This window comes from Excalfactoria chinensis, chromosome Z (assembly GCF_039878825.1).
Source record: "Excalfactoria chinensis isolate bCotChi1 chromosome Z, bCotChi1.hap2, whole genome shotgun sequence".
Taxonomy (NCBI): Eukaryota; Metazoa; Chordata; class Aves; order Galliformes; family Phasianidae; genus Excalfactoria; species Excalfactoria chinensis.
In genome coordinates, this window is record NC_092857.1 from 42375896 (window position 1) to 42401952 (window position 26057).

Sequence of the window (26057 nt, forward strand, 5' to 3'; positions counted from 1 at the left end):
GAGACAAACATTGCCTAAGAAATTACATCAGATCTTAGGCTGTTATTCTATATGTGCCTTCCCTTTCCTGGTTGTTTGTTAGATTACTGTCACCCGCAGTACAGGAGAAATGTCAGCTGGGTGGCATCATCTGCTGGTGTTGTGCCTTGATGGCTCTAAGTCCTGTACAGACAGATGCACAGGCTGATGGGTCTGCAAGGGGTCTGGTGGGGGCTAACGGTGCTACTTCTGTTTTAACAGGTAGTGTGATTGAAGGGTTTGGGCTGAACAGTGGCCTTGGGAGAGGCTTTCTGGTGGTATGTGACCTGCTGTATGATTATTAGGGTGCTTAGAGAAACAGGATGTCCTGCATTATCTACTAGGTGGCTTGGAGGTGATAGATAACTCCCTCTTCAGTGTCTTCTCTCTGATAAAAATAACTCCACACCCTCAAGCTAAGCATTTGAATCTGTTCTTAACACCTGCTTGCACCTCCATAATTAAGCAGGTTTCCTCCCTGATTTGTTTGGAAGCATCCTAGCAAAAACCAGGCAGGCTAGAATGACAATTAACAAACCATACGTCTAGCTGGATTTCATGCCCGGAAACACCAGTGGTTGCAGGGTGGCATTCCTGGTATCTCATGGTAGGCTGTAAATACACAATTGGGTGGTCTGATACTGTGCTCCGTAGTGGCACGTGGATCCTTGCCTTTCCTTTAGGCTGGGGAAATGCCACTGAAAACACTGCCCTGTGGTAATGGTGGAGCAATCATGACTCTCAGGGATGTTCCAAGAAGGCCAGTTGTTGAACTTGGTTTAATTTTAATGTGTTTTCAGTATGTGTTACTTTGCGTTAACCCGCAGCAGAGAACCCCAGGAGGTTTTTGGCAGTCTCCAGGCTGCTGGTCTCAGCCCAAGGCATTCAGCCAGCAAGGGGAGCCCAGGTCTGCATGGAAACAGATGTAGTTCTGCTTTGGTCAGATGCAGTCTGTCAGGATGGAGCAAGTGGAAGAATCTGCCAGCATTGGGTACTCAAATTGTTCTGTCACATGCCGTATGGATTAGACTCAGATGTGTACATCAGTTTTCCCACATTTGCCTCCTTACCTTTTTCTTCACATCTCTGAGTCTCTGAGCAGGCATGGATGTGAGTATCCTTAGATTTTTTATTATTTTATTTTTTTTCTTTCCTGAGGTGATTTGTGGAGGCAACTGTGAATCCGGTAATCTGGTAGAAAAACCTTTCCAAAGCCTTGTAAGAACAGTTCAAGTCCCTTACTACAGGTAGTGAGTGAAGTCTCAGGGTTCATTTTTTTTCTATTCTAAACTCCAGCAGGTGGGCTAGCAGTCAAGAGAGGTACCAAGACTGAAGAGACTTCTTAAAGTGTTACTCATCCCAAATTTTGTGTTCTGCAGTTAGCTCTGCAACCTTTAGTTAGTGACATGGCATGGTATTTGCTGAACTGCATGTTGGCTCGCTTATCACTCCCAATGAAGCCTGCTTGTGCATTTCTTGATATTTCAAAGGTGAAGACAAGATTAAAGTAATAATGCTGGTAGAGGTTTGGTTATGAAGTTCTACTGTACTGTAAAACCTATTATCAAGAGAATAATTATTGCTTCCTACGTGTACTTTCAGAGATTTTTACTGCTAACAGCATTGTTGTTACTTGACTATGCTTACAGGATGGGATGGATAATCAGATACAGAATTAAATGCATTTGCTGTCTTGTGGTTCTGCAGAACTGGGCTTTTTTTGCCTGCTTTTGGCCTGAACTTCCCTTTTGCTGAGATGTTGTACTGAGAGGCACAAATTTATTCCAGCTTGCTAGCTGAAATAGGTAGAATATCTGTATGTGTGAATGTAAGAGGGAAATATTAAATACCTTCAGAAGTGGAATTCAGAACATCCACTCAGTATCACATTGTGTCTGGCCTTGCTGTGGCATTTGCACTGCAAGTGATGAGCTTGAGTAAAATACTTCAGAGTTCTGTGACAGAAGACATGCAAGGAGAAAAAACATGATAAAAAAACAAGCAAGGAGAATGACAAGGATGTCAGCATCGGTCTGCATTGGCAGAGGGCTGCACTGGCATTTTGGTTACTATTAGGCTCCCTAACAGCTAATAATTTGTTTGCAACATAACAGCCAGTGCCCATAGTTACAATTTCCCATGCTCCTTCAAAAAAATTAACAAAGTAAAAAAATAAAAAAAAAAAAACAAAGTAAAAAAAATTAAAAGCATCTTTATATTTTAAAGGCACTGTGTTTATCTTAATATTAATTTGTCTATACTGAGAGAGTGATAAAAGCAGAATTGCTTATCGTGCTTTTCACAGCATGTTTGGTATCAGCTGCAGAAGCAGGACTGTGGGAGGGTACTGAGTTGTTTCTTCAGTCTCCTGAAACTCTCTTAAGCTTCAACACTGACTGTTATCCATAACCTTCAAATACAAACAAGTGTTAAATAGTTATATCATTCACACTGTTCTATTATCTCACTCACATATAGAAATAACCTTATCAGCAAAGCTTCCTAATAAAAGTAGTATGTTGCTGAAGATGCATTCTTAGCGTTAAGTCCACTTTGTGTTTATTTCCTCAGTTCTCCATCTGAGAGTTTCTGGATTTGCTCTCAGTGACTCCTAGTCTCTGTAGACTGCCTCATTTGTGGAAGATGGTGTTTGGTTTATCTAAGCTGCAAGCTGAGGTTGGATGAGACAAGGAGTAACAGAGTGCTAATAGCAAGCACAATATGAAAATGGTCTCTTGGGTTCATCTATTCTCAGGGCATTTCCATAGGGCTCTCTCATGTAGATGGCTATCATGAATTTGCCACAGCTGGAAAAAGCCTTGTCCTTTCTTGATATCTGGCTTGGTACTGAGGCTGGAGTGTGTAATTTTGATCTGACCTACTGTATCTCTGAAGTTGATATTTAATTCTGGAGCCTGTTCAGGTAATAATACATTTAATCTTCATTACGTGTTACAAACATTTATTATCCAATTCTACAGCATCCCTTTGAGTTATGTAAATAAACAGCTGCCAAGGAAGTGGAGTTCTCCTTTTGCAAGACAGTAGCATGTGACATAGTTTTAAATGTAGTCAAGGTGCAATAGATGATGATGGCTTTGAACTGTTGATGTTGAATCAAGGTTCATTTTTGTCCATTCAGCATCACTGCTTGACCACTTTCTCTGAAAGTCCATTGAAAAATGAATTTCTGTAGGCTGCCTTTTTCATGAGGAATGAATTCTGTTTGATTTTCTTATTTTCATTCTAAAATAAGTGACTGTCAGTGTTGGGATTTTGGCTAAAATCAAACATTGTATTCTATCTCCAGCTGCCAAACTTCTTTGTTACTTCAACAAACAGCAATGTTGTTTACCTCCAGTCCTATCTTTCTTAGCGTTGCTACATATTATCAGATAGTGATTGCCTTTTTTTGGAGATGAATTTCTAGTTCGGGTTGCGTTTTCGGCTTGTATTACACTTTGCAAGTTATGTCCTTTGAAATGGAGTGGAAATGCTGCAGAGTACGAAGATGTTGCATGTTTTTATATGTTAGCTGAATTTTAGTAATTAACTGAGCTTGTTAAAACTGAGTATTGCTTGTGCCTCTGTGGAATGAGATGCCTTGATTGATGAAAAATTAGCTCCGCTGCAGGCTTTGTCCTGTTTTTTTCATGCTGACTTGGCATTACTGAGGTTCACGTGAAGGATATTCAGGCTGACCTGAAACTGTGATTCAGTTTCTTCCCCTTTCTGTTCAGTTTGAACTTTAAGGATCATGCAGTATAACACCTGATTTTAAGGAATTTGAACATCCTTTTCTATTGGTTTATAGCTTTACTGCTCTTCTAAAAGCATAGATTTCTAGAGGCAAATACTGCCTGAGAGTTAGATTTCTCTTGACAGTGGTAGAAAGTTTGTGTGAGTACAGTCAGTGAGTACAGTCAGTGCAATCAGAACTTACCAAGCATAACCTGTTACACATAAAAACCTCCCTTCCATGCAGTTCTCTATGTATTTTAGCACATGTCCCTTAAAGCTATTTGGACAATATCTGAGGCTGACTGAGCACACATGTACCAGAAGTGGATTTGTTGACAGGGCAAAGATAGCTTATGGTAAAGATAGCAACGTCTCAGCCTGAATGCTTATTCTGATTTGCACCAACCAGCTACTTAGCAAAGAACTGGTTGTTGTCTAACTAACAAAATGACACTTCAGAACATTAAAAGAAAAGTCACCACCAAAGCCCTTTGTTGCTTCCAGTCAAGGTGTGTACGTGAAAGAAAGGTGCACCAACAGTTGTCCTTGTAATGCAAGTGCAGGTGTGTGACAACATCAGCAGTCATCAGATCTCTCTGCTCATCTATGCTATTTCCCTTCTCTGTTCACACACTTGCCTACTGCCCAGCTGGTTGGGAAAACATTAATTATGGTGCTGTAAAGCCAGGGAGTAGAAATCAAGACAATGGATCAATTATTTGAGCTCACAGTTGTCTTCATCTATGCATCTGCTTCCTTCCTTTTCACATTATTTTGTACTAGTAGTTGGTGAAAGTCAAAAGAAGAATTTTATCAAGATGTCCATGTAGGTAATGCTCACGGTTCCTTCATCAGAACACATTTTTCCTCCACTTGACTGGGCATGGTCATGGATTCTGAAATGTATAGGACTGTGTTCCAAAAGCAACAAGTGGCACTGCTCTTTGCTGTGTTTACTTGTAATGTTCTTGTCCTCTGCATGAAACAGGTGCCAGTAACGTTGTTCCAAGTAATGTACTCCAAGATACATTTTAATTAGGCAGGATAGCAGTACTGAAGGGTGGAAATGGTCAGTGTATGTTCCATCCAGACTGACACTGAACTGAAGGATGAGCTCTTCACAATACCCAGGAAAGCTCTTTTCTGAGCTTTATGATGTGAGTAGCAATGCAGCATAACACTTCAGGTACAACAGGCATATCTCTGGCCAAGACTTGGTGTGTGAACTTGGGCAGCCCACTTCCACTTTGCGTCTGCTTTTCAAACCATGTTTTTCAAAGGCTGAAAAAGTTTTTTAGCTATTCTGAAATGCTATTGCTCAATGATCTTGATTTGTATTAGCAAAGGGGCCGAATGGTTGCAAAGGTTTACCTAGACTTGTCAGAGAATGTATTTTCTTGTTTCAGCGAGGAAGCTTGATTTTATTTTCCTTTGGACTTGAACCTTAAAAACAAAACTGGATAGCTTTCTAATGTTCATCTAAGCTGAACCTTAGGGAACAATTGCAAGGGTTTGAGGTCTTTTAGATGGAGGCATATGTTCGGAATAAGTAGATGGTGCTTCTGCTTAAATTAATCAAGCCATGGTGATTGGCCGATGCTTGAAAACCTTCAGTGTTTTCGCTGTCTTTTGGGTTGGTGTGAGCCTGGAAAGTAGCTTATTCTGGAGCAGGTTTTGCTGTTGTATGCTTGATGAGGAGCATGAGGACTTGGCCCTCAATCTAGAAGTGATGCTCCTTCCTGGCTTAACATACCAAGGCTGCAGTCAGCCAATCGCAGCCTTGGTATGTTTAGCCAGATATGAGCTTAGCTCCCCAAATATGTTCTGGGAGTGAGGAAGGGAGCTGTAGCAGTATGCAGCTCCACACTCAGAGATGGTGTGGCCTTTTTTCTTCTTTCTTGCAGTGCAAAGCTGAGCAAAGTGGGCCTGCAGGATGGTCAGGCTGCTTTGATCCTGGGCAGCTTTTCCTGATAGTTTGCTTACAGTTCACCAGTAACCATACTGGTTTTGTAAGGAAAGTCTTTCAAATTGCACACCTGGTGCTAGGCTGCTGTTGTTTGGAGTAGTATTGTGTTGCTTGGGTGGTTCTGCCTGCTTCAGAGCTTTGAAGATGTTCTAATACAGACATTTTCTGTCTGTGTTTGGGCAGCAGTCTTCCAGATGCTTGCTCACTTACCCAGATCATGAAAATCCTTCCACTATTAGTAATGGTCATCTGATAAAAATGTCCAGTTCTGCACTTTCCTATGACTTAAATTTCCACTCGATTTGAGGCCACTTGCCCAAGTATAAGCAGTGCTGAACTGGGTTCTTGTTGGTCACAGCTAGTACTTCCACTTAGATCCATGATTTTTAATAGCAAAATTTCACACTGTGAATTTCACAGCAGTGTTTGCCATTGGTATACTGTTTTTTGTTTTGCTTTGTTAGGTTTTTTGCTGAATGTGACCATGCCACTTATTTTCCAGTCTGTATTTATTGATTTTTAATGTATTTTACTGTGTCTCCAAGTTGATGTTTCAGAGTACTCAAAATCTGCATGTTATCTGGGGCATAGTGTTCCCAGTACAGTCAAAATCTAAGCCTTATTTTTAGCAACCAACCCTTACCTTCTGGCTCTTTAGAAGCACTTCTGTGGCATTGCCAAGTATGTATTTTTCACATCTGAGCTGGATTTGACAGTCAGAAACCTTCTCCACAGCCTAAAACACTTTCTGTATACTGCTTTTGAAAATCAGTTTGTTGTAATAATGAAGCATTGTCTCTGGTCAGATCTAAGGTCTGTCATCAGGGTGGTTGGCAAGCCAATTCATAGTCTGGGAGATGTGCAGCTTATCCTCATTTTGTGAAAAGCAGATTTTCCACCTGTTATAAGTGATGCGTGATTCAGATCTGGTTCTGAAAACAGTGAATGTATTTGACTTTTCTTAAAGCCTGCTTCATTTATTGTACTGTTTGAAGCCCAAGTAGTTTTGGTTTTGTTTTGTTTTCAGAAGGAAAACTGTGTTTCACAGTTGTCTGCACTGAAAACAGTATTTGGCTTGCAGTAGGGGGGTAGGCAAGAATATTTTTTCTGTGGTGTTATGCAAGACCTGCGGAGCGTGGGAGCTGATGTGCATCCCTTCCTAGTAGCTCTGGAGGCTGCATTTGTTCAAAGAACTGCTGAGCACCATGTGGCTTTCACTTCTGGCTTGTGCGTGTGCTTGTTGATGGAGAGGCTTTCTACTGCCATGTTTGTCACACAGGACGGAACCCTGATGGCATTTGGGATTTCAGGTAGTACCTAAGCAGATACTGCCTTGTGTTTCTTGCTGACTTTCCATACAAGTTTGAAGCTATCTGAAACTCTCTCTGCATTCTTGAAGCCAACATGCCCCAAGTAAAAGCTAACTGATCTCTCGTACTTGTATCAGTACAATGCATCAGCTGTGCTTTCCATCAGAGTGATTGTGCTGGCTGCTGTTTATAAAGCCTTTCTATGCAAAAATGCTAGCTTAAATGGGAATGGAGTTGGCTCCAGAACAGCCTGCAGGCCCAAGTTGGATGCTGACCTCCCACTACTTCTCTTAATATGCAGTGGTGTTTTGTCCAGTGATGACGTTTGGGTCATGGTGAACAAAGCAACAACCTTATATTGAAGGTTCCAAAGGTGGCCTGAAACGGTGCTGTGTCAGGAGTCATAAACTCCTGAGTTTAACAAATCAAAAGGTCATCCTGCCCACATCTTCCAATTCCCTATTCACTGTACTTCTTCTAATTCTGTTTCTTCTCTTGTTCTTTTTCTAAACTCTGTGGCTGTTTTGGTTTTTTTTGTTTGTTTGTTTTTGTGTTTTTGTTTTTTTGTTTGTTTGTTTGTTTTTTGTTTTTATTACACCATAAAAATGAGCTTGAAATCTCTCCTTGGTCCAGAGATAGACATGTTGCAGCACTGGGACTTGTCTCTTGATGACAGTAAAACAGTGTGACTGGTGGACCTCAGGCAAGGTGAACCTCTGGCAGGGGGAACCGCTGTGGTGTGCCTGCTTGTTGTAGCTACCCAATCACTTCTCAGTTCTCCATACTCACCTCTTGACAACAAGTAAGGACAAGTGAAGTGAGCCCTCTACGGTGATGGACAGGAAAGAGAGGACCTGTGGCACAGTGCGCACCTTTATTCCAGGAGACATTGTGGCTGCTGGAGATGGACAGGAGGCTGCCACCTCTCCGTACACTTCACCAGAGGAGTCTGACATAACAGAAACGTCAAAATTACAGACTCTTGTTAAATGAATGCTCTCTTGGGTGCCAGTTACTATCTCCACAGACAGTGCTGTTATGTTTCTGATGGACAAGGCAGAGACTTATAGCCTACTACGAAAACACATCAAGTCATGGCTGCAGAGGGAACAGCACTTTGATTGCAAGCAAATTAGTCTTGTGTTTTCACATGAGCAGATCCTGCACAACAGGCCTGCTGAGCTGCTTGATTTCTTGTCAACAAATCAGGGCACAGCCTTCTACCTTGTTCAGAGGGCAGTTTTAGCTCTTGTCAGCCTCAGTAGGGATACAGGGAGTTCTGAGAGCTGTTCCCACAGCACAGGGTGAAGAATCCCTGCAGGAAAAGGAAAATTTAAACCATAGTAACCGCTTAAAAAAACCCACAACAACTGTGTATATATATATGTGTGTGTGTATATATATATATACATATATATCATATGTCACTTGATCATGCTTTCCAGATTGTGCTGCTTGAAGCTAGGATTATGAGGGTGACTGAAAATTTGTGGTCTTGCCAAAGCCCAACAGTGGGTTATCTGGAAGCTCTACTTTTCACAGTGGGCTGTTGGCTCAGTGGGGTATGACACTGTAACAGACTCCTTTATTAGGAGATCATAGTTTCCTTAGGATGAGCATCAATTCATGAGTCATTCAGGTTTCAGTTACACTGTTATTTTGTTCAAAAGCCTCTTTTTATGGGAAGTAGCCTTAGATAGTTCTGATGTATAAATCAGTGGTGGGCAATGAGTGTGAAAACCACAGGAGGCATCTAAGTGCACCTGTCGCTTATTTTCTGAGGAATACTTCCCATATTTTCTACTGAAAAATTAACACAAAAATTGTAAAATGAGAGTTAATTCCATTTATTTTGTCTGCTCTGGTCCTTTTTCTATGTGAGGAATTGCTAAGTGTTAAGGTAGCTCTCTAGCCAGAGTCCTCATTGCTATTACATGTGCAACTTGTAAATGCTTTCAGCTGTTGAAGCTGAGGACAGCTCTTGGTCCATGCACCTGTGGTTTTGCAAAGGCTTCTGTTGCTATGGGTATGACACTGTGGGAACAAGCTCTGCCCTGGGTGAATCGGATGTCTGTGACTAGGGAGCCTTGAGATTTTGTCTTCTGATTGTGCCAAGGTCCTGTGGAGTAGCAGTCTGTGGGCTTGACAGGCAGGTATGGATGTATGTGAATTACTGCCCTTGCATTAAAGCTCAAAGGAGGTGCTCTGCAGCTCTGTCTCTGTAGAAATGCAGTTTTGTCCCAGCAGGGAACCAGGTACCTGTGATCTGAACCTACTTCCCTGACTGGTTTCTTCTTTGTGTAATTACAGAAGCCTGCTGTCCCTAATAACGTTAAAGCTTTGTATGCCCCATCCTGTCTCACTGTTTCATCTTGCAGTGATGCTTTTGTGCTACTGTTTCGAAAATGATTGGATTGCCTAATTATCAATCTGTGATGGGAAGTAAAGGGCCATAGTTTAACACAAGCTTCTCCATTATCTCGATGCTTGGATGTAAGGAGCATAGGCTTAGCCAAAGAGTAAACCACAATGGATGCACACCAAATAGCATAATTGTTTTCTGCCCTGAATGTTCTGTAAGTAGAGACTGAAATCCCCTGAAGATATATAGGCATGCTTGTAGATGAGACACACTGCCTTGCTTTCCTTTTAGTTCCTAAATAAAATGTCATGAATCCCCTTTTTCCTCTTCCTTCACCCAATTATGTGTAGAGACTTACCGTCTCTGAAGCTGGGAAGTAAACAGGACATCTGACTAGATTGTTTTTAGTTGGTTCAAGTCAGTTTTAAAAACTAGTTGAAAATCTGGTTTATTGTAGACTGTGGGCACAGACCCTTTCAGCACAAGCCTCACAAATTGATGTCAGACCTGGTGAGCTTTGTGTTCTATGGCTCATTGAGAGATGTTGAAATAACATTTGTGTGCCTTTTATTTTTAGAAGGCAGTGTTCAGGATATGAAAACTGTAGCCACAATTTCCGTGAGGTTTTTCTACCCTATTGTTTCATTTTTAAAAGACACTGCATCAGTACATTTATGAAGGGAAGATATGAGCCTGCTGTGCTTCCAAGAGAAGTAAGAAAGAATGGGAGGGACGTTTAGGTGAATGCTCCTGCCCTCTAATCTGTCTCCAATTTTCTTTTCCTTTTTGTTCCTCTTGTCTGCAGATGTTCTTAGTATTGCTGGAAGTAGCACCTCTTTGCTGTGGGATTAGTCATGGCCATATTAATACTAAGAGCAGCAATTTAAAACTCGTTCCTCACTTTATGTTCTCTTGCTCTCCTCTTCCACATGAACTGTGTTAAGAGCCTCTAAAAGTAACTGGTGATGTGTTTCCAGGACAGTAAAAACCTCTGACTCTGGAGAATTTGTGAACCATGGGCATTTTCTTCACTGTACAATCATTGCTTCATTTCTGCCCTGCAGGGACATCAGACTGTTTTATCCATGATGTTTCTCATGATCCCACATAGCACTAACTTGCTGTTATTTATAGTGAACATCTTTTGTTCTCCACTTTAACATAACCAGTAATGTAGCAAAATGGGAAGGTTCTGGTTTTCTTTTATAGTTCATATAGATGTCCCGAGCCTCTTTTCCTATTATTGCCACACTTATTTGTTTCTCAAGCTAGAAACAACCAGCCTTGCGCTGTGCTCATAAGTGAAGGTACTGAAAGGGTTGAGCTGTTGGGAAACTGTAAGTCTTGAACTCAGCCCCTTGCACTCATTTGAAACAACTGACTTGCCCTGTATTTCGTGAAGCCAGCATTTGTGAAATGCTGCCATGCATGATTGTCTAATCCTGACCTGTGATTTCAGAGAGGAAGGGTGGTTTTGTGGTTAAGGCACAAGACTGCCAGCTCTGGAGATTTGTGCTGGAGACTCCTTCACGTGACTTAGGGGAGTCTCTTCTCCCTGCCCTAGATGGGAAGTGGACTTCTGTCTTCCTGCTTGTTTCATGTGTGTGGTCACTGTCTCCTGCTTTGCTGCTGCACAGTACCTGAGTTGGAGCCAGTCAGAACAAAAGCATGTCAGTACTACTGGGTGTGTTGGCACAGAGGTGCTAATTCATGGTTTATAAGCACTTGTTTGTTTTCTTTGCTATCAGCTTTTCCTCCTTTGGGGTCAGGATTGCAATTATAAAAGTAGTACGTTGTGAATACCATCTATCTCACTATTTCTTCACTGTGAGACAGTAACATTGATTGCTATCCCACCAGAGAGATGGTTGACGTCAAATCTGATTGTGTTTGAGTGTAGTGGCTCATTCTGACCTCAGTTTGTACCCACATTTGTGCCTGGGGCTCTTCTTGGTTTGTGGGACCAGGGGATATTAACAGGAGACCATAGCATGTGGTGGTGGTGGGGGAGAGCCTGCGGGACTGGTTTTCTCTTGGAGATGATGAGAGGTTGCCCTTTCATGTCGGCAAAGCATGAAGGATGTCTTTTTTATGTGCCCCATGAGTGCTATAGCTGCACTGCTCTGTGTTGGCTGGATTTCAGTAGTCAACCAGGCAAGTGCTTTTTGTCAGTCTCAAGCAGGAGAGAAGATGCATGAGTTAAATCATGTTTGACCTGACATGCTTTCCTTCACATTCTTTGAGTAACTTGATAGCGTGTCTCAGCTTTTATATCAGGAAAGTATTACAGCAGTCATCCTCTGATTGTAAAGTGTGTTTTTCTACTCCATGCATTTGTAAGCTTGGTATTAGCCTTCAAAAGACTTGTCTGTTTCTTTTGTTTACTATTTTTGGTGTGGTTCTTTTAGCTAATGCCGTTGTGTTTCCTTAGGCCCTAGCGGGTGAGCAACCTTGTGGGAGTTGTTTTCAAGAGGAAATCTCTATTAACTCTCATATTTTTTTAAACATCCAGGGCAGGAACTGATGCCAGGGCTTGTTGCTTTTGCATGGCTTCACGTGCAGGTCATTATGCATGCCTCCACGTCTGAGGGTGATTGCATGAGATACAGAGCCATGAGCACCAGAAGTGGGGTTGGACAGGGTGAGGGAGGAAAATGCACCATGGGGAAGGCTGGTTGTTTGCTGTGGGTGGTGCAGCATGACCATGGTGTTGGGGCTTGGTCCTTTGGTCTTGCAGAGCTCCCATGTGTTGTCTCAGGAAGACAAGGATTATGGCATGGGTTCATGCCCAGCCAGCTGGAAGCGAAGTATTGTCCCACAAGCTGTTCTGATAACTTCTCGTGCTGGTAACTTTATGTTCTGTTCCCGTCATGTTTTCTTCCGAACGACGATGAAAATTCCTTCAGGCATTTGTAGGAGTTGCCTTAGAAGGCAGCTTTGATTTTCAGCAAATTGTAGTGCTGAGCAAGTCTGAAAATACTTGGCAGGATGAAAAGGAAGGGAAAAAAAAAAAAAAAGCCTTGTTAACTCTGAACTGGTTAATTACAGTCATGGAAGATGGCAGGCTGTTCCTCCCCATCACAATTATGGAGAGGCCAGCAGCAGTCATGGTGCTACTCACATTGCTTTCCTGCAGCCATTGCTTTTACAGGGCAGGCTTAGCATCCCCACTTTTCCCCTCAAAAAGCAAACAACCAGCAATGAGGATATAGAAAAGCCGGAGGACTATTGTTCTGCTGCCTTTGTTTCTTTTTTTAAAGGGAATGGCCCCTTTAAGAGGAGCACGAAAAAATGCTCTGATCAGGGACAGAGTAAATGAAAAAGCTTGCAAACATCTGATCTTCCCATGCCAGGGTGCGTTCAGCCAGCTACCCCTTTGTCCCAACAGTTTCCAAAGTGCTGCGGATGATCTCACCAAGAAAGCAAACAAGGCCCAAAAGTGTTTGGGGAGCTCAGTGCCCTTAGGAAACAGCCGAGGAATCGGGGCAGGGGGTGATGTTTCTTTCAGCCTCGGTGAGCAAGCTGGGGAGCAGAGTACTGTGGTACGCTACAGCAGCAGCTGGTTTCCTTGTGAGGCTGCTCTGCAGAGTGGGCGGGGGAGAGAGAAGCCTTCGTCCCAGAGTAACCTCTGCATCGCCTCTGCAGAGGGCGGTGGTGGTGGCTGCTCGCGCGGAACAAGAAGGCGACAGGGCGTTTGTAACTGGAGATGTGGATGAGGGAGCAATGACCGCCAGTAACCCCGCGTGCTTTGTGCTGCCTGAGCTGAGCGCCTGGCAGCCTGCCTTACTGCTCAGCCTGTATCAGCCCGGGCTCCGGCACGCAGCAGTGGCCTTGGCTCCATGGATGGCAGCCAGCTCCTCGCAAGGGTTCTTCCCCAGGATGGGTTTTCTTGCTGGTATTGCCAGCCCAGTGGAGCGAAAAGCACAGTGGGAGGGAAAAAATGTGGTGTGTAACGGCAGCTGATGTTCCTGCCGGAGGGGCTGCCTGCGTGACTTCTCTGTCAGGGCTCGCTCTCTGTTGCTGTTCACCATGGGCTCTTGTCTCTCTTCCTCAAGCAGAAGTAGCAGCGTGACACCCAGCTGTCAGGCTTGGCATCTCCTGGAAATCCTCACCCCAGTAAATCCCATGAGGCCTCCTCTCACAGCTCTTCTGGCATAGCTGCTTTCCTCATCCCAGTTTATCTAAGCATGGTGAAGAAAGGGCTGGCCTCTTGAGAGAGAGGAACAGCACAAGGGGCAGTTGCTTAAGCTGTAGGTTTGTGAACTTTAATATTGTAGGAGGATTATAATCTCCAGATGGCTCCCTTCTGCTGTGGGGGAGATACAAATTTGTTTTAAAGCTTAAAGCTCCAGTGCCAGTGGCTTCAGAAGGTGAGGCCTTGGGGAAATAAAACAAAGTAAGAAAGTGTTTGCAGAAATGCTGACAAAGTGTTTTTTTTCTTAGATTTGCGTGTGATCCCATAACATCTATTTTCTTTGTATCTGAATATGTTAGACTGTGACATATTTTATGGTGGAGTACAAGTAGTAGTTTTGTAGAGTGCATCTAGTAGTTACTATTAGCATGATTAAATACAGGCCAGTAAATCCCTCCATGGTCCATGCACTAGCTGGGTCCTGCATTCAATAACAACACAAGGATTAAGAGAAACTCCATCTTTGTACAAAGCTAACACTGGAGTAGGTTTCACCCCAGAGCAGGGGGACAGCTTGGTCTGCTTCGTTGCTTCTGTTTCTGACCAGTGTGCATGCAAATTGATCCTATGTAGTAAACAAAACTGATCTTAAAAAATCCTTTTATATTATTTTAGATAGAGGCATCATGGTTTGACATCCCTGAAAACAACCATTCTTCAGAGCATTTGCAAGCAGCTCCTGCTTTCTTTGTGCTCTTGTTTGTGTAATCCCCTCTCCTCTATTTGTCAGCTTTTGCTTTTCCTGTCCAGTGCTCTCGCATTAATTTCCTTTTGGCTTTGCTCCGACTAAAATGTTGCTTTATTTTGTCACCTTCCAGACTTGAAACTTCGAGATTTCCTGGTTGACAATGAGACATTCTCAGACTTTCTCCGTCATAATGCGTCCATGCCATCTTCTGCAGTGGAGGAGCTACTGGATGCAGAGGTCAACCTCCAAAAGGTAAAGAACACTTTCAATCACTACCATAATGTTTAGCATATTGTTTGTTTAATTATCATGCTGAGAATCCACAGTGCAGGACCCCTCTGTGCTAGGTGTTGTAAAAAAACAGAGGAAAATGTAGTCTTCATTTTTCTCCTCCTTACACTCAACTTACTGTCTTATTTTTGTAAGTTGTAAAAGGACTCTATGACATGAAAGTGTTTTGATCAGCATAAGAAAGTGGCCTCATATCCTTCAGGATAACTGGAATTTCCTCCTTCCCATTTCTTCTTCTTTTTTTTTTTTCCCCACCCAGTGAAACATTAGTTATGTTGGTAGTGCTATTGGAACTGTTCTTCTTTGATTAGAAATAAAAAAGGGTTTGTTGTTCTGCTGCTGAGCATGGACTGGAGTATGGTATGTGTGCCACTCTGCCATGGATTCCGGTGCAGGACAGGGAAGTATGTTTTTTGTTCTGTGACCAACTCCTCAAGAAAGACTTGGATAGTATGTAGTACTTGTGATCTCACATGTACTCTTTTGTTTCCATGACTGTTCTTGTAGACTTAGGCTGCTATGACCAGACTGGATGCCCTGTCTGTCATTGTCAAACTCAGAATATGTTTTTTACTAGCTTGCGTGAATTGGTCCACCTCTTGTAGCATCCTTTCTGCTGCAGAAATCAAATCTGGTTGCTTCAGATTTCAAAGGAAGACCTGTGGTCCTCTTAAGTCATTGTGACTGTTTAAGAGGAAGGAAATCCATCCAGTCTGCTTCCCAGCTCCAGATCAGATCTCTTCTTTGAAGTGGAGTGATTAATAGTTCTTTCAAAACTTAGTTTTCATGTAGTTACAGATGCTGCCTGCTTGCACATATTGTCTGTTTCTTCAGTGACTTCTGTCAAGCCATCTATTTCAGTGCAGTTTGACAACTGAACATACAAGTTATAGATAAGCTGTACTAAGAACAGTGGGAAAAAAAAAAAAAAAATATCTTACCTGTTCTAAATAACAGGTTTTGTTTTATTTGAAACAAATTTGCTTGAAATTCATACTAAATTAAAACATGCTATGGATGGTTCTGGAAAAGAGTGACCAAAAGAATTGAAATTAGGTACTCATTTTCATTCTGGAAAAGCAGACAGATTCTAGAACAGGCAGAAATGCTTACTCTGATCTTGCACCATGTCACTGCCATATTTTGATTGTGCTAGCACTGTCAAAGCCTACAAAAATATGAACTGTGACTGAGGATGGTGGAAGGATTTGTTCCTCCTCATTTTGGTCTCAAGCTGTGCCAGTGGAGATTCAGATTGGACATTACGAAAGATGTCTCTGTTGAAACAAGCAGTGGCACAGGCTGTCCAGGGAGTGGTGGAGAGGTGTTCAATAAATGTTCGGATGTTGTACTGAGGTATGTGCTGTAGTGGAAAATATTGGTGTTGGTGGATGGTTGGACTGGATGATCCTGGAGGTCTATTCCAACCTTGGTGATTCTGTGATTCTTTGATTTTTCTGAGTGAACGCTGAGACACATTGGTTTTATGCACGTCCACTCAGGGAACTGTTTTTCACTGAACCCACATCTCCTGAAACTCAGCCCAGTTCCATAGGAATATCCTCTCTTGAGCGTGATTATGAAGTGATATTGATAATGCTGGCATTAATAAAAAGTCTATTTCAGAAGGCTAGTCATCTTGATGTGGGAACTGTTCTGCTCATTCACCCCAGCGTACAGCATTGAAACATCCTATTTTTGGCATCTGGATGCAGACTAAAGTTAAATGTTTGCATAAGTGTTGCATTAGAAATTTCAATCTCATCTGCTTGTTTTCTGAACATAGTGCACTTTTCTTCTCCTGGATTGTTGTTGCCCTTTTGGTTTTGAAAGACAAGAAAATTTTCAGACTTACCCAGCATGATTCAGGAACTGTTAACTCTTCTGGGATGTAAATCAATTCTCGTTATTTGTTGCTGGAGGTTGGGCAATTCATGTTTGGTATTACAAAAGAACAGAAGATATGAACCATAAAGCTGTTGTTCACAGTGTGTTCCCAAAAAATAATTGTTAACTCCGTCTAGCCCCAAGGCAAACAATCCTTTCAAAATAAGAGTCCAGATTTTCCCCATGTTCATCATCTTTATGAAGTGTGTACCTGTTTGCCAGGTACTTATTTTTTGTTCATCAAACCCAGATGCTGTACTGATCTTAGTAAAGAAACAATCTTGGCTACCAGGTCTGAAAGGTACTTGCGATTATTCAGAACAATTTAATGCATTTTCTTCACAAATGAGGTGATTCCTTGTGGAGGAGTAAACCTTATTCACCAGTAAGCCACCACCTGAAATAAAACTGTGCCTATTAAAGAAGGCTCTAGGATCTTATCTCTTGTTTTTTGCAGTCTCTAGAATAATTCTTATTTCAAGAGTAAATTACCTGCCCCAAAACATTGAAAAATGTTTATCTTGGCAATCAGTAAAGAGGTGTATCGGCTACAGGGGAACGTGATCCTGATCCTGACCATACAGAAAATGTGGCTGGCATATATATAGCTCCTATAAAGGAGTTTGGGGCATAGGTCTGTTGCCTTTCACATATATTTGCCAGACTTTTGTCTTGACAGAAGCCTTTTTTTGTCTCTATGGCTCACTTCCCAGAAGACAAGATTGGGAAATGCTTGTGCCCTTGGTTGGAGAAGATGGCTGCTGTGGAGGACAAGATTACTATTGCTCTGAGAATGTGTGCAGGAAAGTGGAGAGAGACCTGACTCCCCCAGGGCTTTTTCCCCATGTACTATAAAGGGAAACATGTTTTTCTTGGAATTTAGAGTTGTGTGTGGGTCAAGGTTTTGCAGCTTGTAGAGAAAAATGCCCTCTTCCCTCTATCTGGAACTGTTCTGTAGAGGTGATAACCAGCTTTGTGTAATGAATCCTGCATGTGGGGAGATTTATATGCTTTTCTTGTTTTTCTAGGTCATAGTGTCTGGTTATCAAATGCGACTACAAGATCTCTGCAATAGCTCAGCGCTGTCTGAATTTCTTACAATCCAAAATCGTTCAGTGGCCGTGGACTCTGAAGCCTTCCTTTGCACCTTACCAAAGGAAACACTCCATGCTGCCGAGCTAGCCTTTCGCGCTGACCTGGATCCTTTGAAGCCTCTTCAGGTGAGTCCGCTGGTCACACTTCTGAGAAGCAGTCATTGATGCCATGACATTTTCAAGGGGTTTCAATCTGGGAATTTATCACCATATTTTCAGAGTGAATTCTTTATTACTATTGAGGAAGAAGAACTGTAGTCTTTAGTGCTGAAACCTGAGCAATGGCTCATCTTCCTATCCTTTCTGTTGCAGTGTTATTTGTATGGTATAAATGCATGTAGACTATATTTAATTTGTCAAGAGGAAAATATTTATGTTGTGTAGTAACATACAGATCATCATAGTATCATAGTATCGTGCGAGTTGGAAGGGACCTTAGAGATCATCAAGTCCAACTCCCAGGTTTTGAGCCCCCTGTGTAGCGAAGCGGCACTTCTACCCCCTGCGCCACAGGGGGGATTCGAACCCGGGCCCTCCGGTGCCGCAAGCAGCAGCTTATACCACTGCGCCACTGGGGGCACACAGTGAGACAAAGATGCTTGTCTTTCTGTTGTTGCTCTGTTTTGATCAAATAAAACAGCTGAAGTGACCCCAGATGTTAGACCAACTCCTGCTGAGTACTGAAAATTCACCTCTGCAATTACCAATGGGCCACTGAGTACAGAAGTTATAGCCAGTAGCAGGCCACAATCTCTGAGCAGATTTAATTCATATGAAGAGTCAGCTTTTAAATACTCTGTTTGAAAAGTTGAACAACTGAATGGATTTTGAGCAAGTGCTTCAGAACTCATTGAATTTCAAGAAAATGCATCGTTTATGAGGTATTTGGAGTTTGGAGGAGACTTAGCTGTTTATACAAAAAACAAAAGTGATGCTTTATATTAGGTCCACGATATCTGGATAAAATCAAAAGTTTTTAGAAGTTGGTGGAAGTATCAGAAAGAAGGGACCACGGAACCCAGTCTGAAACAAACACTCTCTTGTCTGTACTGGAAGAAATAAACTTCAGCTGTGTGAGTTTTCTAGGTTTGATGAGGTTTTCAGAACAGAAAGTCATGTACCACTTGTTTGGCTTTGTCCCTAGTCAAAGAGAGATAATTAACATGTACTGGAATCACATTACTGATCAGTGCAGTACACATTGGTCAGTTACTTCTCTCTGCAGCTCGTTTTCTGTTTCTCCTATGTCCTTCATCTGCATTTGTTCTTTTCTTCTGGAAGATCAAAAGCATCAAGAGATGGGGTAACCATACTGAAATCATTCCTGTAACAAAAGTGTGCTATTTAGAATGGCTATAAGCAATTTCTTATGTGCATTTATATGTATATATGTGCATGTACTTTAAATCATTCAGAGATACTAGATTTTTAGGAACTGAGTGGAATGAAAGTTGCCAGTTAGTACTACTCAGCACTGATCTTCTGGGCCCCCTGGAGACCAAGCATTGCTTTTCTCATTTTTGAAAATTTAGCCAACAGAAGCAGATACACAACATATCTATGTCTCTGTTGTTACATCTGTATTGTTTACTGCTGAAAGAAGACAGTTATAAGCCACTGTGATTGTGTCTCTTGGCAACAGCTGTGTGGATAAAGACTATACATGCAAATTTGGGTGACTTCTGAGAAGCTGGTTCATGATCTCAGCTTTACACAAGCCCGAGACATGAAGCCAGCAGTAAACCTGTTGTGAATTGTACACCATCTTGTAAAGGTCCTTAGTTTTTTTCAGAGAAGGCTGGTAAAATCTACTGTAATGCCTTAGTGAGTGAAATAAAACCAACAGGCTTCAATATGTCCAGATAAAATGAATAGAACAACACTAGAATCATGTCAACACATTTGAAACTTAGTGGCTTTAAAGGCTAAAAAAACTGCCTTGACCTGCAGTAACATCTTGGAACAAAGAACGGACTTTCTGTTCTTAAACAAAGAATGCTTTTGATTAATAGATTATCATTAAAGGCACTGGGGGTCAATTCTTGGAAAAGCATAGCATGCACCCTATCCACTTGCAGAGCCTTCAAACCAAAAGTGGCAAGTTGATTGTGGGAGATATTTGTTTTTATTTTTATTTTTATTTATTTTTTTTTCTGTTTAATCTCTTTGATGTTAAGTAAAAGTAAGGGCCAAGTCAGATGCCAGTACAGCAGAAATTTTAGAGTTTATTTTTTGGCTCATGTGATGAGACCTGATCTCTACTGATTTTTGAAGAGTCAGAGGAAAAGCATCTCAAAATAGTAGGTTGATACTGTTGGGGTGAAGGGGACTTCCAACAACTTACAAGAATTCTATAAATGCAGCACTGAGGTCTTCAACAGTAACACAGATTTTTTTGCCACTCAAATATCTGGAAAGTAGACTGGCTGTAATTTCTTGAGCACTGCATCCAGAAACTTCAAGCCAGCATCCGCTTGTTTGTTCCTGCCCTCTGCATTCCTCTTTGCTGTTCTTTCTGCAAGACCATACAGCAAATTGCATTAAGGAATCTATCTGGATTAGAAGTGACTAACACGACTGTATGTGCTGAAGGGTGAAGAAGGGGGTTGTACAAGACTGGAAACCCAGTAGTTGGGGCATGTGTATGTGGGTTGAGAGTCCTATGTCATCATCTGCTTCTACCATCTTTAAGTGTTTTGTCGACTTGCTGCCTGAGGGAAAAATAAGTGTTCAGATAACTCATAACAAGACAGTAATTATTAGCAAATTTTGAGCAGAACACAGTTTTAAAAAGCAAATTACTACAGCTGTGTGGTGATTTGTATGAGCTCTGAATGTCACAGCAGTGCAAAGGAAGTTTTTTTAAAAAAGGCAAAAATACTTGTCTTTGCATACCTGCTTATCTCTTCTATCCAGATCAGCCTGAACTTTGTACAAATTGGATTAGTACAGTAAAGATGAAGGACTTCCAATTAAAATTGTACATGAAGCTTTCTAGCTCTGCAGCTCATCATCTGTATGACTTCCATTTAGCTGTCTCTCATGGGTGAAAATACAGAGCCAAGATGGCACAGGCTTGGAGATTCAGGTATGCCTCTGTTACCCAAAGTCCTCTTTGGGCTGGACTGTTTTGGTGGAGAAGTGGAATTAAATCAGGAAGTGATCACAGATCCTCATGGAAGAGGATCCACTTTCCTTCTGGATGGAGTATTCAGTCCACCAGCAGCAACATGTTCTTATTGAAGCCAAATTCAGTTTTCCAGAACCCATGTGTCAGTTTTCATCCCTGAAGCCCTTGTGACCAACATAAGAACTGAAGGCCTTAGGACATTGTATCAAAGACGACTGCAAACCTGTCTTCTTGAGGTTTGTCTTTCACTGGCTGTACAGCAGAAGAAGCTGTTTGGGGAAAAAACAGAGAAATAGAACATCTAACACCATGTACACAGTTTTTCTTTTCAATGTTCTCTCTGGTAGACCAGCAAGTTATCCTGTGAAAGAACTCTGCAATCTGTGGAAGGTTACAGGCACCCCTTCTTAAAAAGAACAGTGTCAGTAAGCCAGAGGTGTTCCAGCAGGCTGGTGTTGTGTTGGGAGAGGGCTCTCAGAGCATAAAATTACTTGTCTGTGCAACAGCTTTTACCTTCCCAAACCTTGCCAGTTTTGTAAACAGCTTGAGGGGAGGAAGTTAAGTGACAGAGACATTTGAAAATGCTCCTGTGGGATTTCATCTCTGCAGTGCTTCTCAAGAAGGGCTTCACCACATTCACTTCCAGTGGTGTGAGTTTGCAATAAGCCATAAATATGTTGTGGCTTGTGTACCATACTGTCCTTGAAGGAGTGTGGGAGAGCACATGAAAATCCAGTCGTTCTTTTCCCTTCATAACAGTTGATACTTTGTCATATGGTTAGCATGAGCTAAGCATTGAATAAAAAATGCATTTCAGTTGAGAAAATGGCTTTAGAAATGTAAATACATGCTGCAGTTGAGCTTGTGGCTTTCCTTGCTCTTTTGAGTGTTTTCAGTCAAGTACAATGACATCATGATTTCAAGCAGCTGTACTTTCGGACTTCCACTCCCAGGAAACAAAAGCAGAAACATAAAGCATGTGATTTTTCTGCAAGTTCAGTGTTAAGTTTCCACTAAGATCAGCATAAAATTGTGATAACTGTTTCAAACCAAACACGGCAGAGTGGTGTCACTGAACAGAGGCACTTAGGTGTTGTTATGCTGCAAAGAAGTGGATTATGTTATGATACTTTGAATACATGTGTATTCTCCTGCATGTTGTGTATCCCTCAGAGTAGGAGAGAGCAGGTGGACATATTCAATGCTCCTCTTGACTCTGCAATTAACTGTAGTTACCAGAAGTATTTCCCTAGTTTTGACTACTCCTGTAAGTGCACACATGCAAGCAGAGAGAAGTCAATGCAGTGTGTAACTCCAGAATACTAAGAGATTCACATGCCCTAAAGGACAGGTCTAGATGAAGACAATAAAAGACATACCCAGCCGCTAGCACAGTAATTGTCAAGGGCATCTCTTTTCAAAACCTGTAAGAATTTTCTTTCTGCCATGTACCTAGAGAAGACAGGTGATGTTTTCCAGCATTTTGTTGGAAAACAAGTCATTACCCCTACCATGTCCTAGTGCAGGCACCTAGTAAATGCCTTGTCACAGTGGGAGCAATCTTACTTTAGAAGTACTGAATTTAGAGGTCACTTTTGAATGTGATGAATTACTGAGAGCCACTACAAAAAGTTATTTTCTGGGGAAACTGATGACATTTCAGGGTCAGGTTTAAAAACTCCTTGAGTGTCACAATTCATGTGAATCTTCCACACTGGATCAGACTAAAGTTCTGTTCAACTCTGTTTCCTTTGAATGCTACTCTAGCAGTTCTGCCTTCTCAACTACTGCTAGAATCTCAGTGTTCAGTAGATTTTAGTAAGCTTTTTTTCATTCATGAAGTTTTCTTAGCCTTCTCCAAAACCATGTGAACTTTTTTCTTCAGCATTGTATAATATCTGCATAATTTCTCCATTTTGGCTGGGTTGTCTAATGAAGTAGTTCCATTAGTTTGTTTTAAACTGATCTTTGGAATGGAAGTCCTCTGTTCTTGTATGATGAGGCACAGCGAACAATCATCCCCTATTCACATTCTCCAACCCACTTGTAATTCTGCAGACCTCTGTCATATCCTGTATTTGTCATTACAGTTTCTTTTGGAAGAACTGTGAGCTGTTGTTCTTCCTTCACTAGCTATTCATATCTTAATTGTGCTTGTAGTCCTTTTCTGTACTTGTACTGTTTTAGAGGTGGAAGATCCAAAATGGCACTTAGTTCCTGATAAATAGGGATGAACTGTGGATTTATATTCATGTTGACCTGTCTTATCATTCTATTAAGGTCTCTTTTTTGAGTGACAGTAGATAGTTCAGAGCCATCCAGGGGTATCTCAAGGTAGAACTGTCTCCTCTGTATGTACTTTACTTTGCAGCACTGAATTTTATCTGGCATTTTATAAACGAAGTGAACATGAATCCTTTCACTAATCCTTTGCAATTCACTTCTCTTTCACTATTCTGAACCAATTAATATCATCAGAAAACTGCTCCTCATCCACCCTATCCCTGAATTGTTTTTTAATACATTAAACAGCACAAATTCCTTGCAGAGCTGGATGAGGTGTATAGAGATAACCAGGCTTGTCTACTGCATGAATCTAGGGTGTTCTCCCTTATCTCATTGCTGAAGTGGTAATGTAGCTACATAGCTTTGGTATTTGCCAGCTGTATTCCTTTAAAAAAGTCTTGAAGCCTGAGGAAATGTGAACTGTTTTTCTTCTAACTGTGATTGGTTATGGTTTATCTGAATTAATGCCTGTGTTCTGTAAAAGTTACTGAGAGCCTCCCTGAATTTACAGCTTCCTTGGAGCAGGCATGAACTGAGCAGTCAATAAAGTTAGCTAGGTATAAATACCTCAGCAGCAGATCAATGGAACAGTGCCCATTTACACCAGCTGACACTTACTAGCTGATATTGCCCTTCAGCATATCAGCTAGAGCATGAGAATGTCTCCAGACTTTGCTTCCAGAGATTGCCCCAGGGAAGATAGGAAAATAAAAGGCGTCAGCCCAGAAAATTTCTGCTAAAATTAAAGGTCTCTGCTGTTCCTCTGTGTATCACAGTGCCGTAACCTTAGTATAGTATGCTTTCAAATGCTGTAACATGTGGTTATGAATGTGAAATCTTAAGAAATTATTTTAATCCTCATTTCTCTAGAAAAAAAAGAAAAAAAAGGGGTTTTGTCCATGTTATTAGGCTAGAGGATCTTGATGCTTCTCTTGCATGAAATGTTTCTCATACATGGTAGTGCTTTAATGTATACAAAAATATAATGGAACAGGAGATAAACACAGGCATATCAGCTACATGGAGAGCAACTGTAAAGAAAGAGCTGTCTTCAGTGGGTCCCCTAAGGCAAGGAAATATTGGAGTAGTGCAGTTTCCAAAATGTTGTGCTATCCATCTCTAGAAACCTATCACTATTTCTCTTCTGGTGGTGTAGCAGTTACTTTATGAAACCTGGTTCTTTTAAAATATGTTCTTGATTCAGTCTGAAAATGTCAAGGCTTGATGGAGGATTTAGCTTATTAATATTATCTGAAGGTGAGGAGTACTGTGTGGCAAGATGTCTGAGCGGGGGAGTGTCACTGAAATCCCTTGTCTACTGATTGGTATTTCCCTCCCTTGTATATACTTGTTTTCTCTTTGCTAGCACTGGTTTGCAGGATGTTTGCAGGTCTGTTGGCATATTGTCTTATGGGCTGTCCTTGTTCTCTGACCTGGCCATCATTTGTGCTGTAAGCATACATACATACATGTAGCATCTTACTGGGATGGCTATGGCTATCTTGGTATCTATGTGCCCAGACTTTGGGGAATGGAACAGGTGTCTCTGTTGCACTATGGAGCACTGAAGCCTGTGACACCTTAAGCTTAGGGCTGCACAGAAAGCCAGCTCACTGTTTTCCCCATCAATCACTTTGCTTTGTAATTGGTCCTTACCACCTTTCTTTACAAGGGTGTTTACAACAATTCAGTTTCCTTATTGATGCCTGGCAGTGACTTCCAGTTTCTTTTTTCTCTCCTGCAGAGACAATTTTTCTTTAATTCCTCCTTGCGGGATCTATCAGAAACTGTGGAGACACTGAGGGACAGCCTGGGAAAGCTTGTCAAGGAGGTAAGTAGCTTCCTTTGTCAGAAGGATACCTCTGTGTGGTGGATGTCCTAACCTGTCATCAAGAACAAGGAGTGCACTTCTCCTTGGTGCAACTCACAGTCAAATCCCTTGCTGTTTTCAAAACTCCTTTGTGGTCCTATGACCATACACTCTGTATCACTAGAAGTAACATCTCTATGCAGCTCCTCAGTGCACAGAACTTCAAATTACAGGCACCACAGGAGTTTCTCAGGTGTGTGGCTGTAGACTGGGTCCTCCCAGGTGGTGCAGGAATTTTCTGCGGGGAGTACTTTCACAGCAGTTGCCTTTGCAATATATCTGCTGATTAGCAGCACCTTGCAAAACTGCACAGAGGGGTTTGTCTCCTTTCTGTTTTTTTGTTTTGTTTGTTTTCTTTTTTTCTTTTTTCTGTCTGTTGCCAGCCATGCTAGGGGTTGTTAATGGCCCCTGGGTTTTGTGTGAATATGGCATGTGGAAGAGGTGATGTTTGCAATTTAGCAGCTACAGGTTGCTCTTTGCCATTTGTTGTGGGGGAAGTAGTATTTTGAGGCAGGAATTTTGTTCTGGTATTTGTGGGACACCCAATGCAGTGGCAATCACAACACTGGCAGAGAAAGGCTCCAGCAAAGCAGAGGTATGCAGAGGCATAGTGGCATTATAGAGACTGTATTTGTTTTTTTGCAGGTGAAATGATGGATTAAGAAAAAAGCCCTGCATGCCTAGTGAGAGTCAGAAGCCCCAAACTGTTTTTTATTTTCAGAGCCAGAAGCATATCTTAGTTGCTTTTGGTTGGCTCTGACTTTGAATCTGAAGTACTGCTACTAGGCAAAAACATTTTTTCCCTCTAGCAGAAATCGCAACCATCTAAACCAAACTATGCCTCCTCCTCTCCTCTGCAAGCTTTCCAGCCTGTGTCAAGCCAGCAGCATGCAGCGAACGGCAGTAACCCCGTGTGCACGCGGAGGAGCAGGTCACTCGGGGTTAGCGTGCAGCCCTCCCACGGAGGGTTGGCTGCAGAGCCGGCATCATGCCTGCCAGCAGCCCTGGCATGTGTCCCACACCAGTCCAGAACCTGCCGCTGGCTCTCAGCTACTGGGAAATTGAGGTGATTCCGGGACCAGCTTCAGTTAGGACCATGGCAGAGCTCTTGCTGCTAGCCCGAGGGGGAGGGGAGGCTGAGGCTGCCCTTAAGAGTTTGGTTACATCTGTTGCCCATTACGTCACTTAAATTTGTGTTGTGTGTGTGTTAGGATTTTTT

The 26057-nt window shown here is 42.0% G+C and overlaps 1 protein-coding gene across 2 annotated transcripts in view; it reads left to right on the forward strand.

The window, feature by feature from the left end:
- The window catches only part of ABCA1 (ATP binding cassette subfamily A member 1), a 93719-nt gene that overhangs the window by 30454 nt on the left and 37208 nt on the right, over positions 1–26057 (forward strand). For both annotated transcript variants that reach the window (XM_072360590.1, XM_072360589.1), the window contains exons 6-8: positions 14411–14532; positions 17487–17678; positions 24713–24799. In XM_072360590.1, the coding sequence (XP_072216691.1) occupies positions 14411–14532; positions 17487–17678; positions 24713–24799 (401 nt within the window). The remainder of the gene's footprint in view (positions 1–14410; positions 14533–17486; positions 17679–24712; positions 24800–26057) is intronic.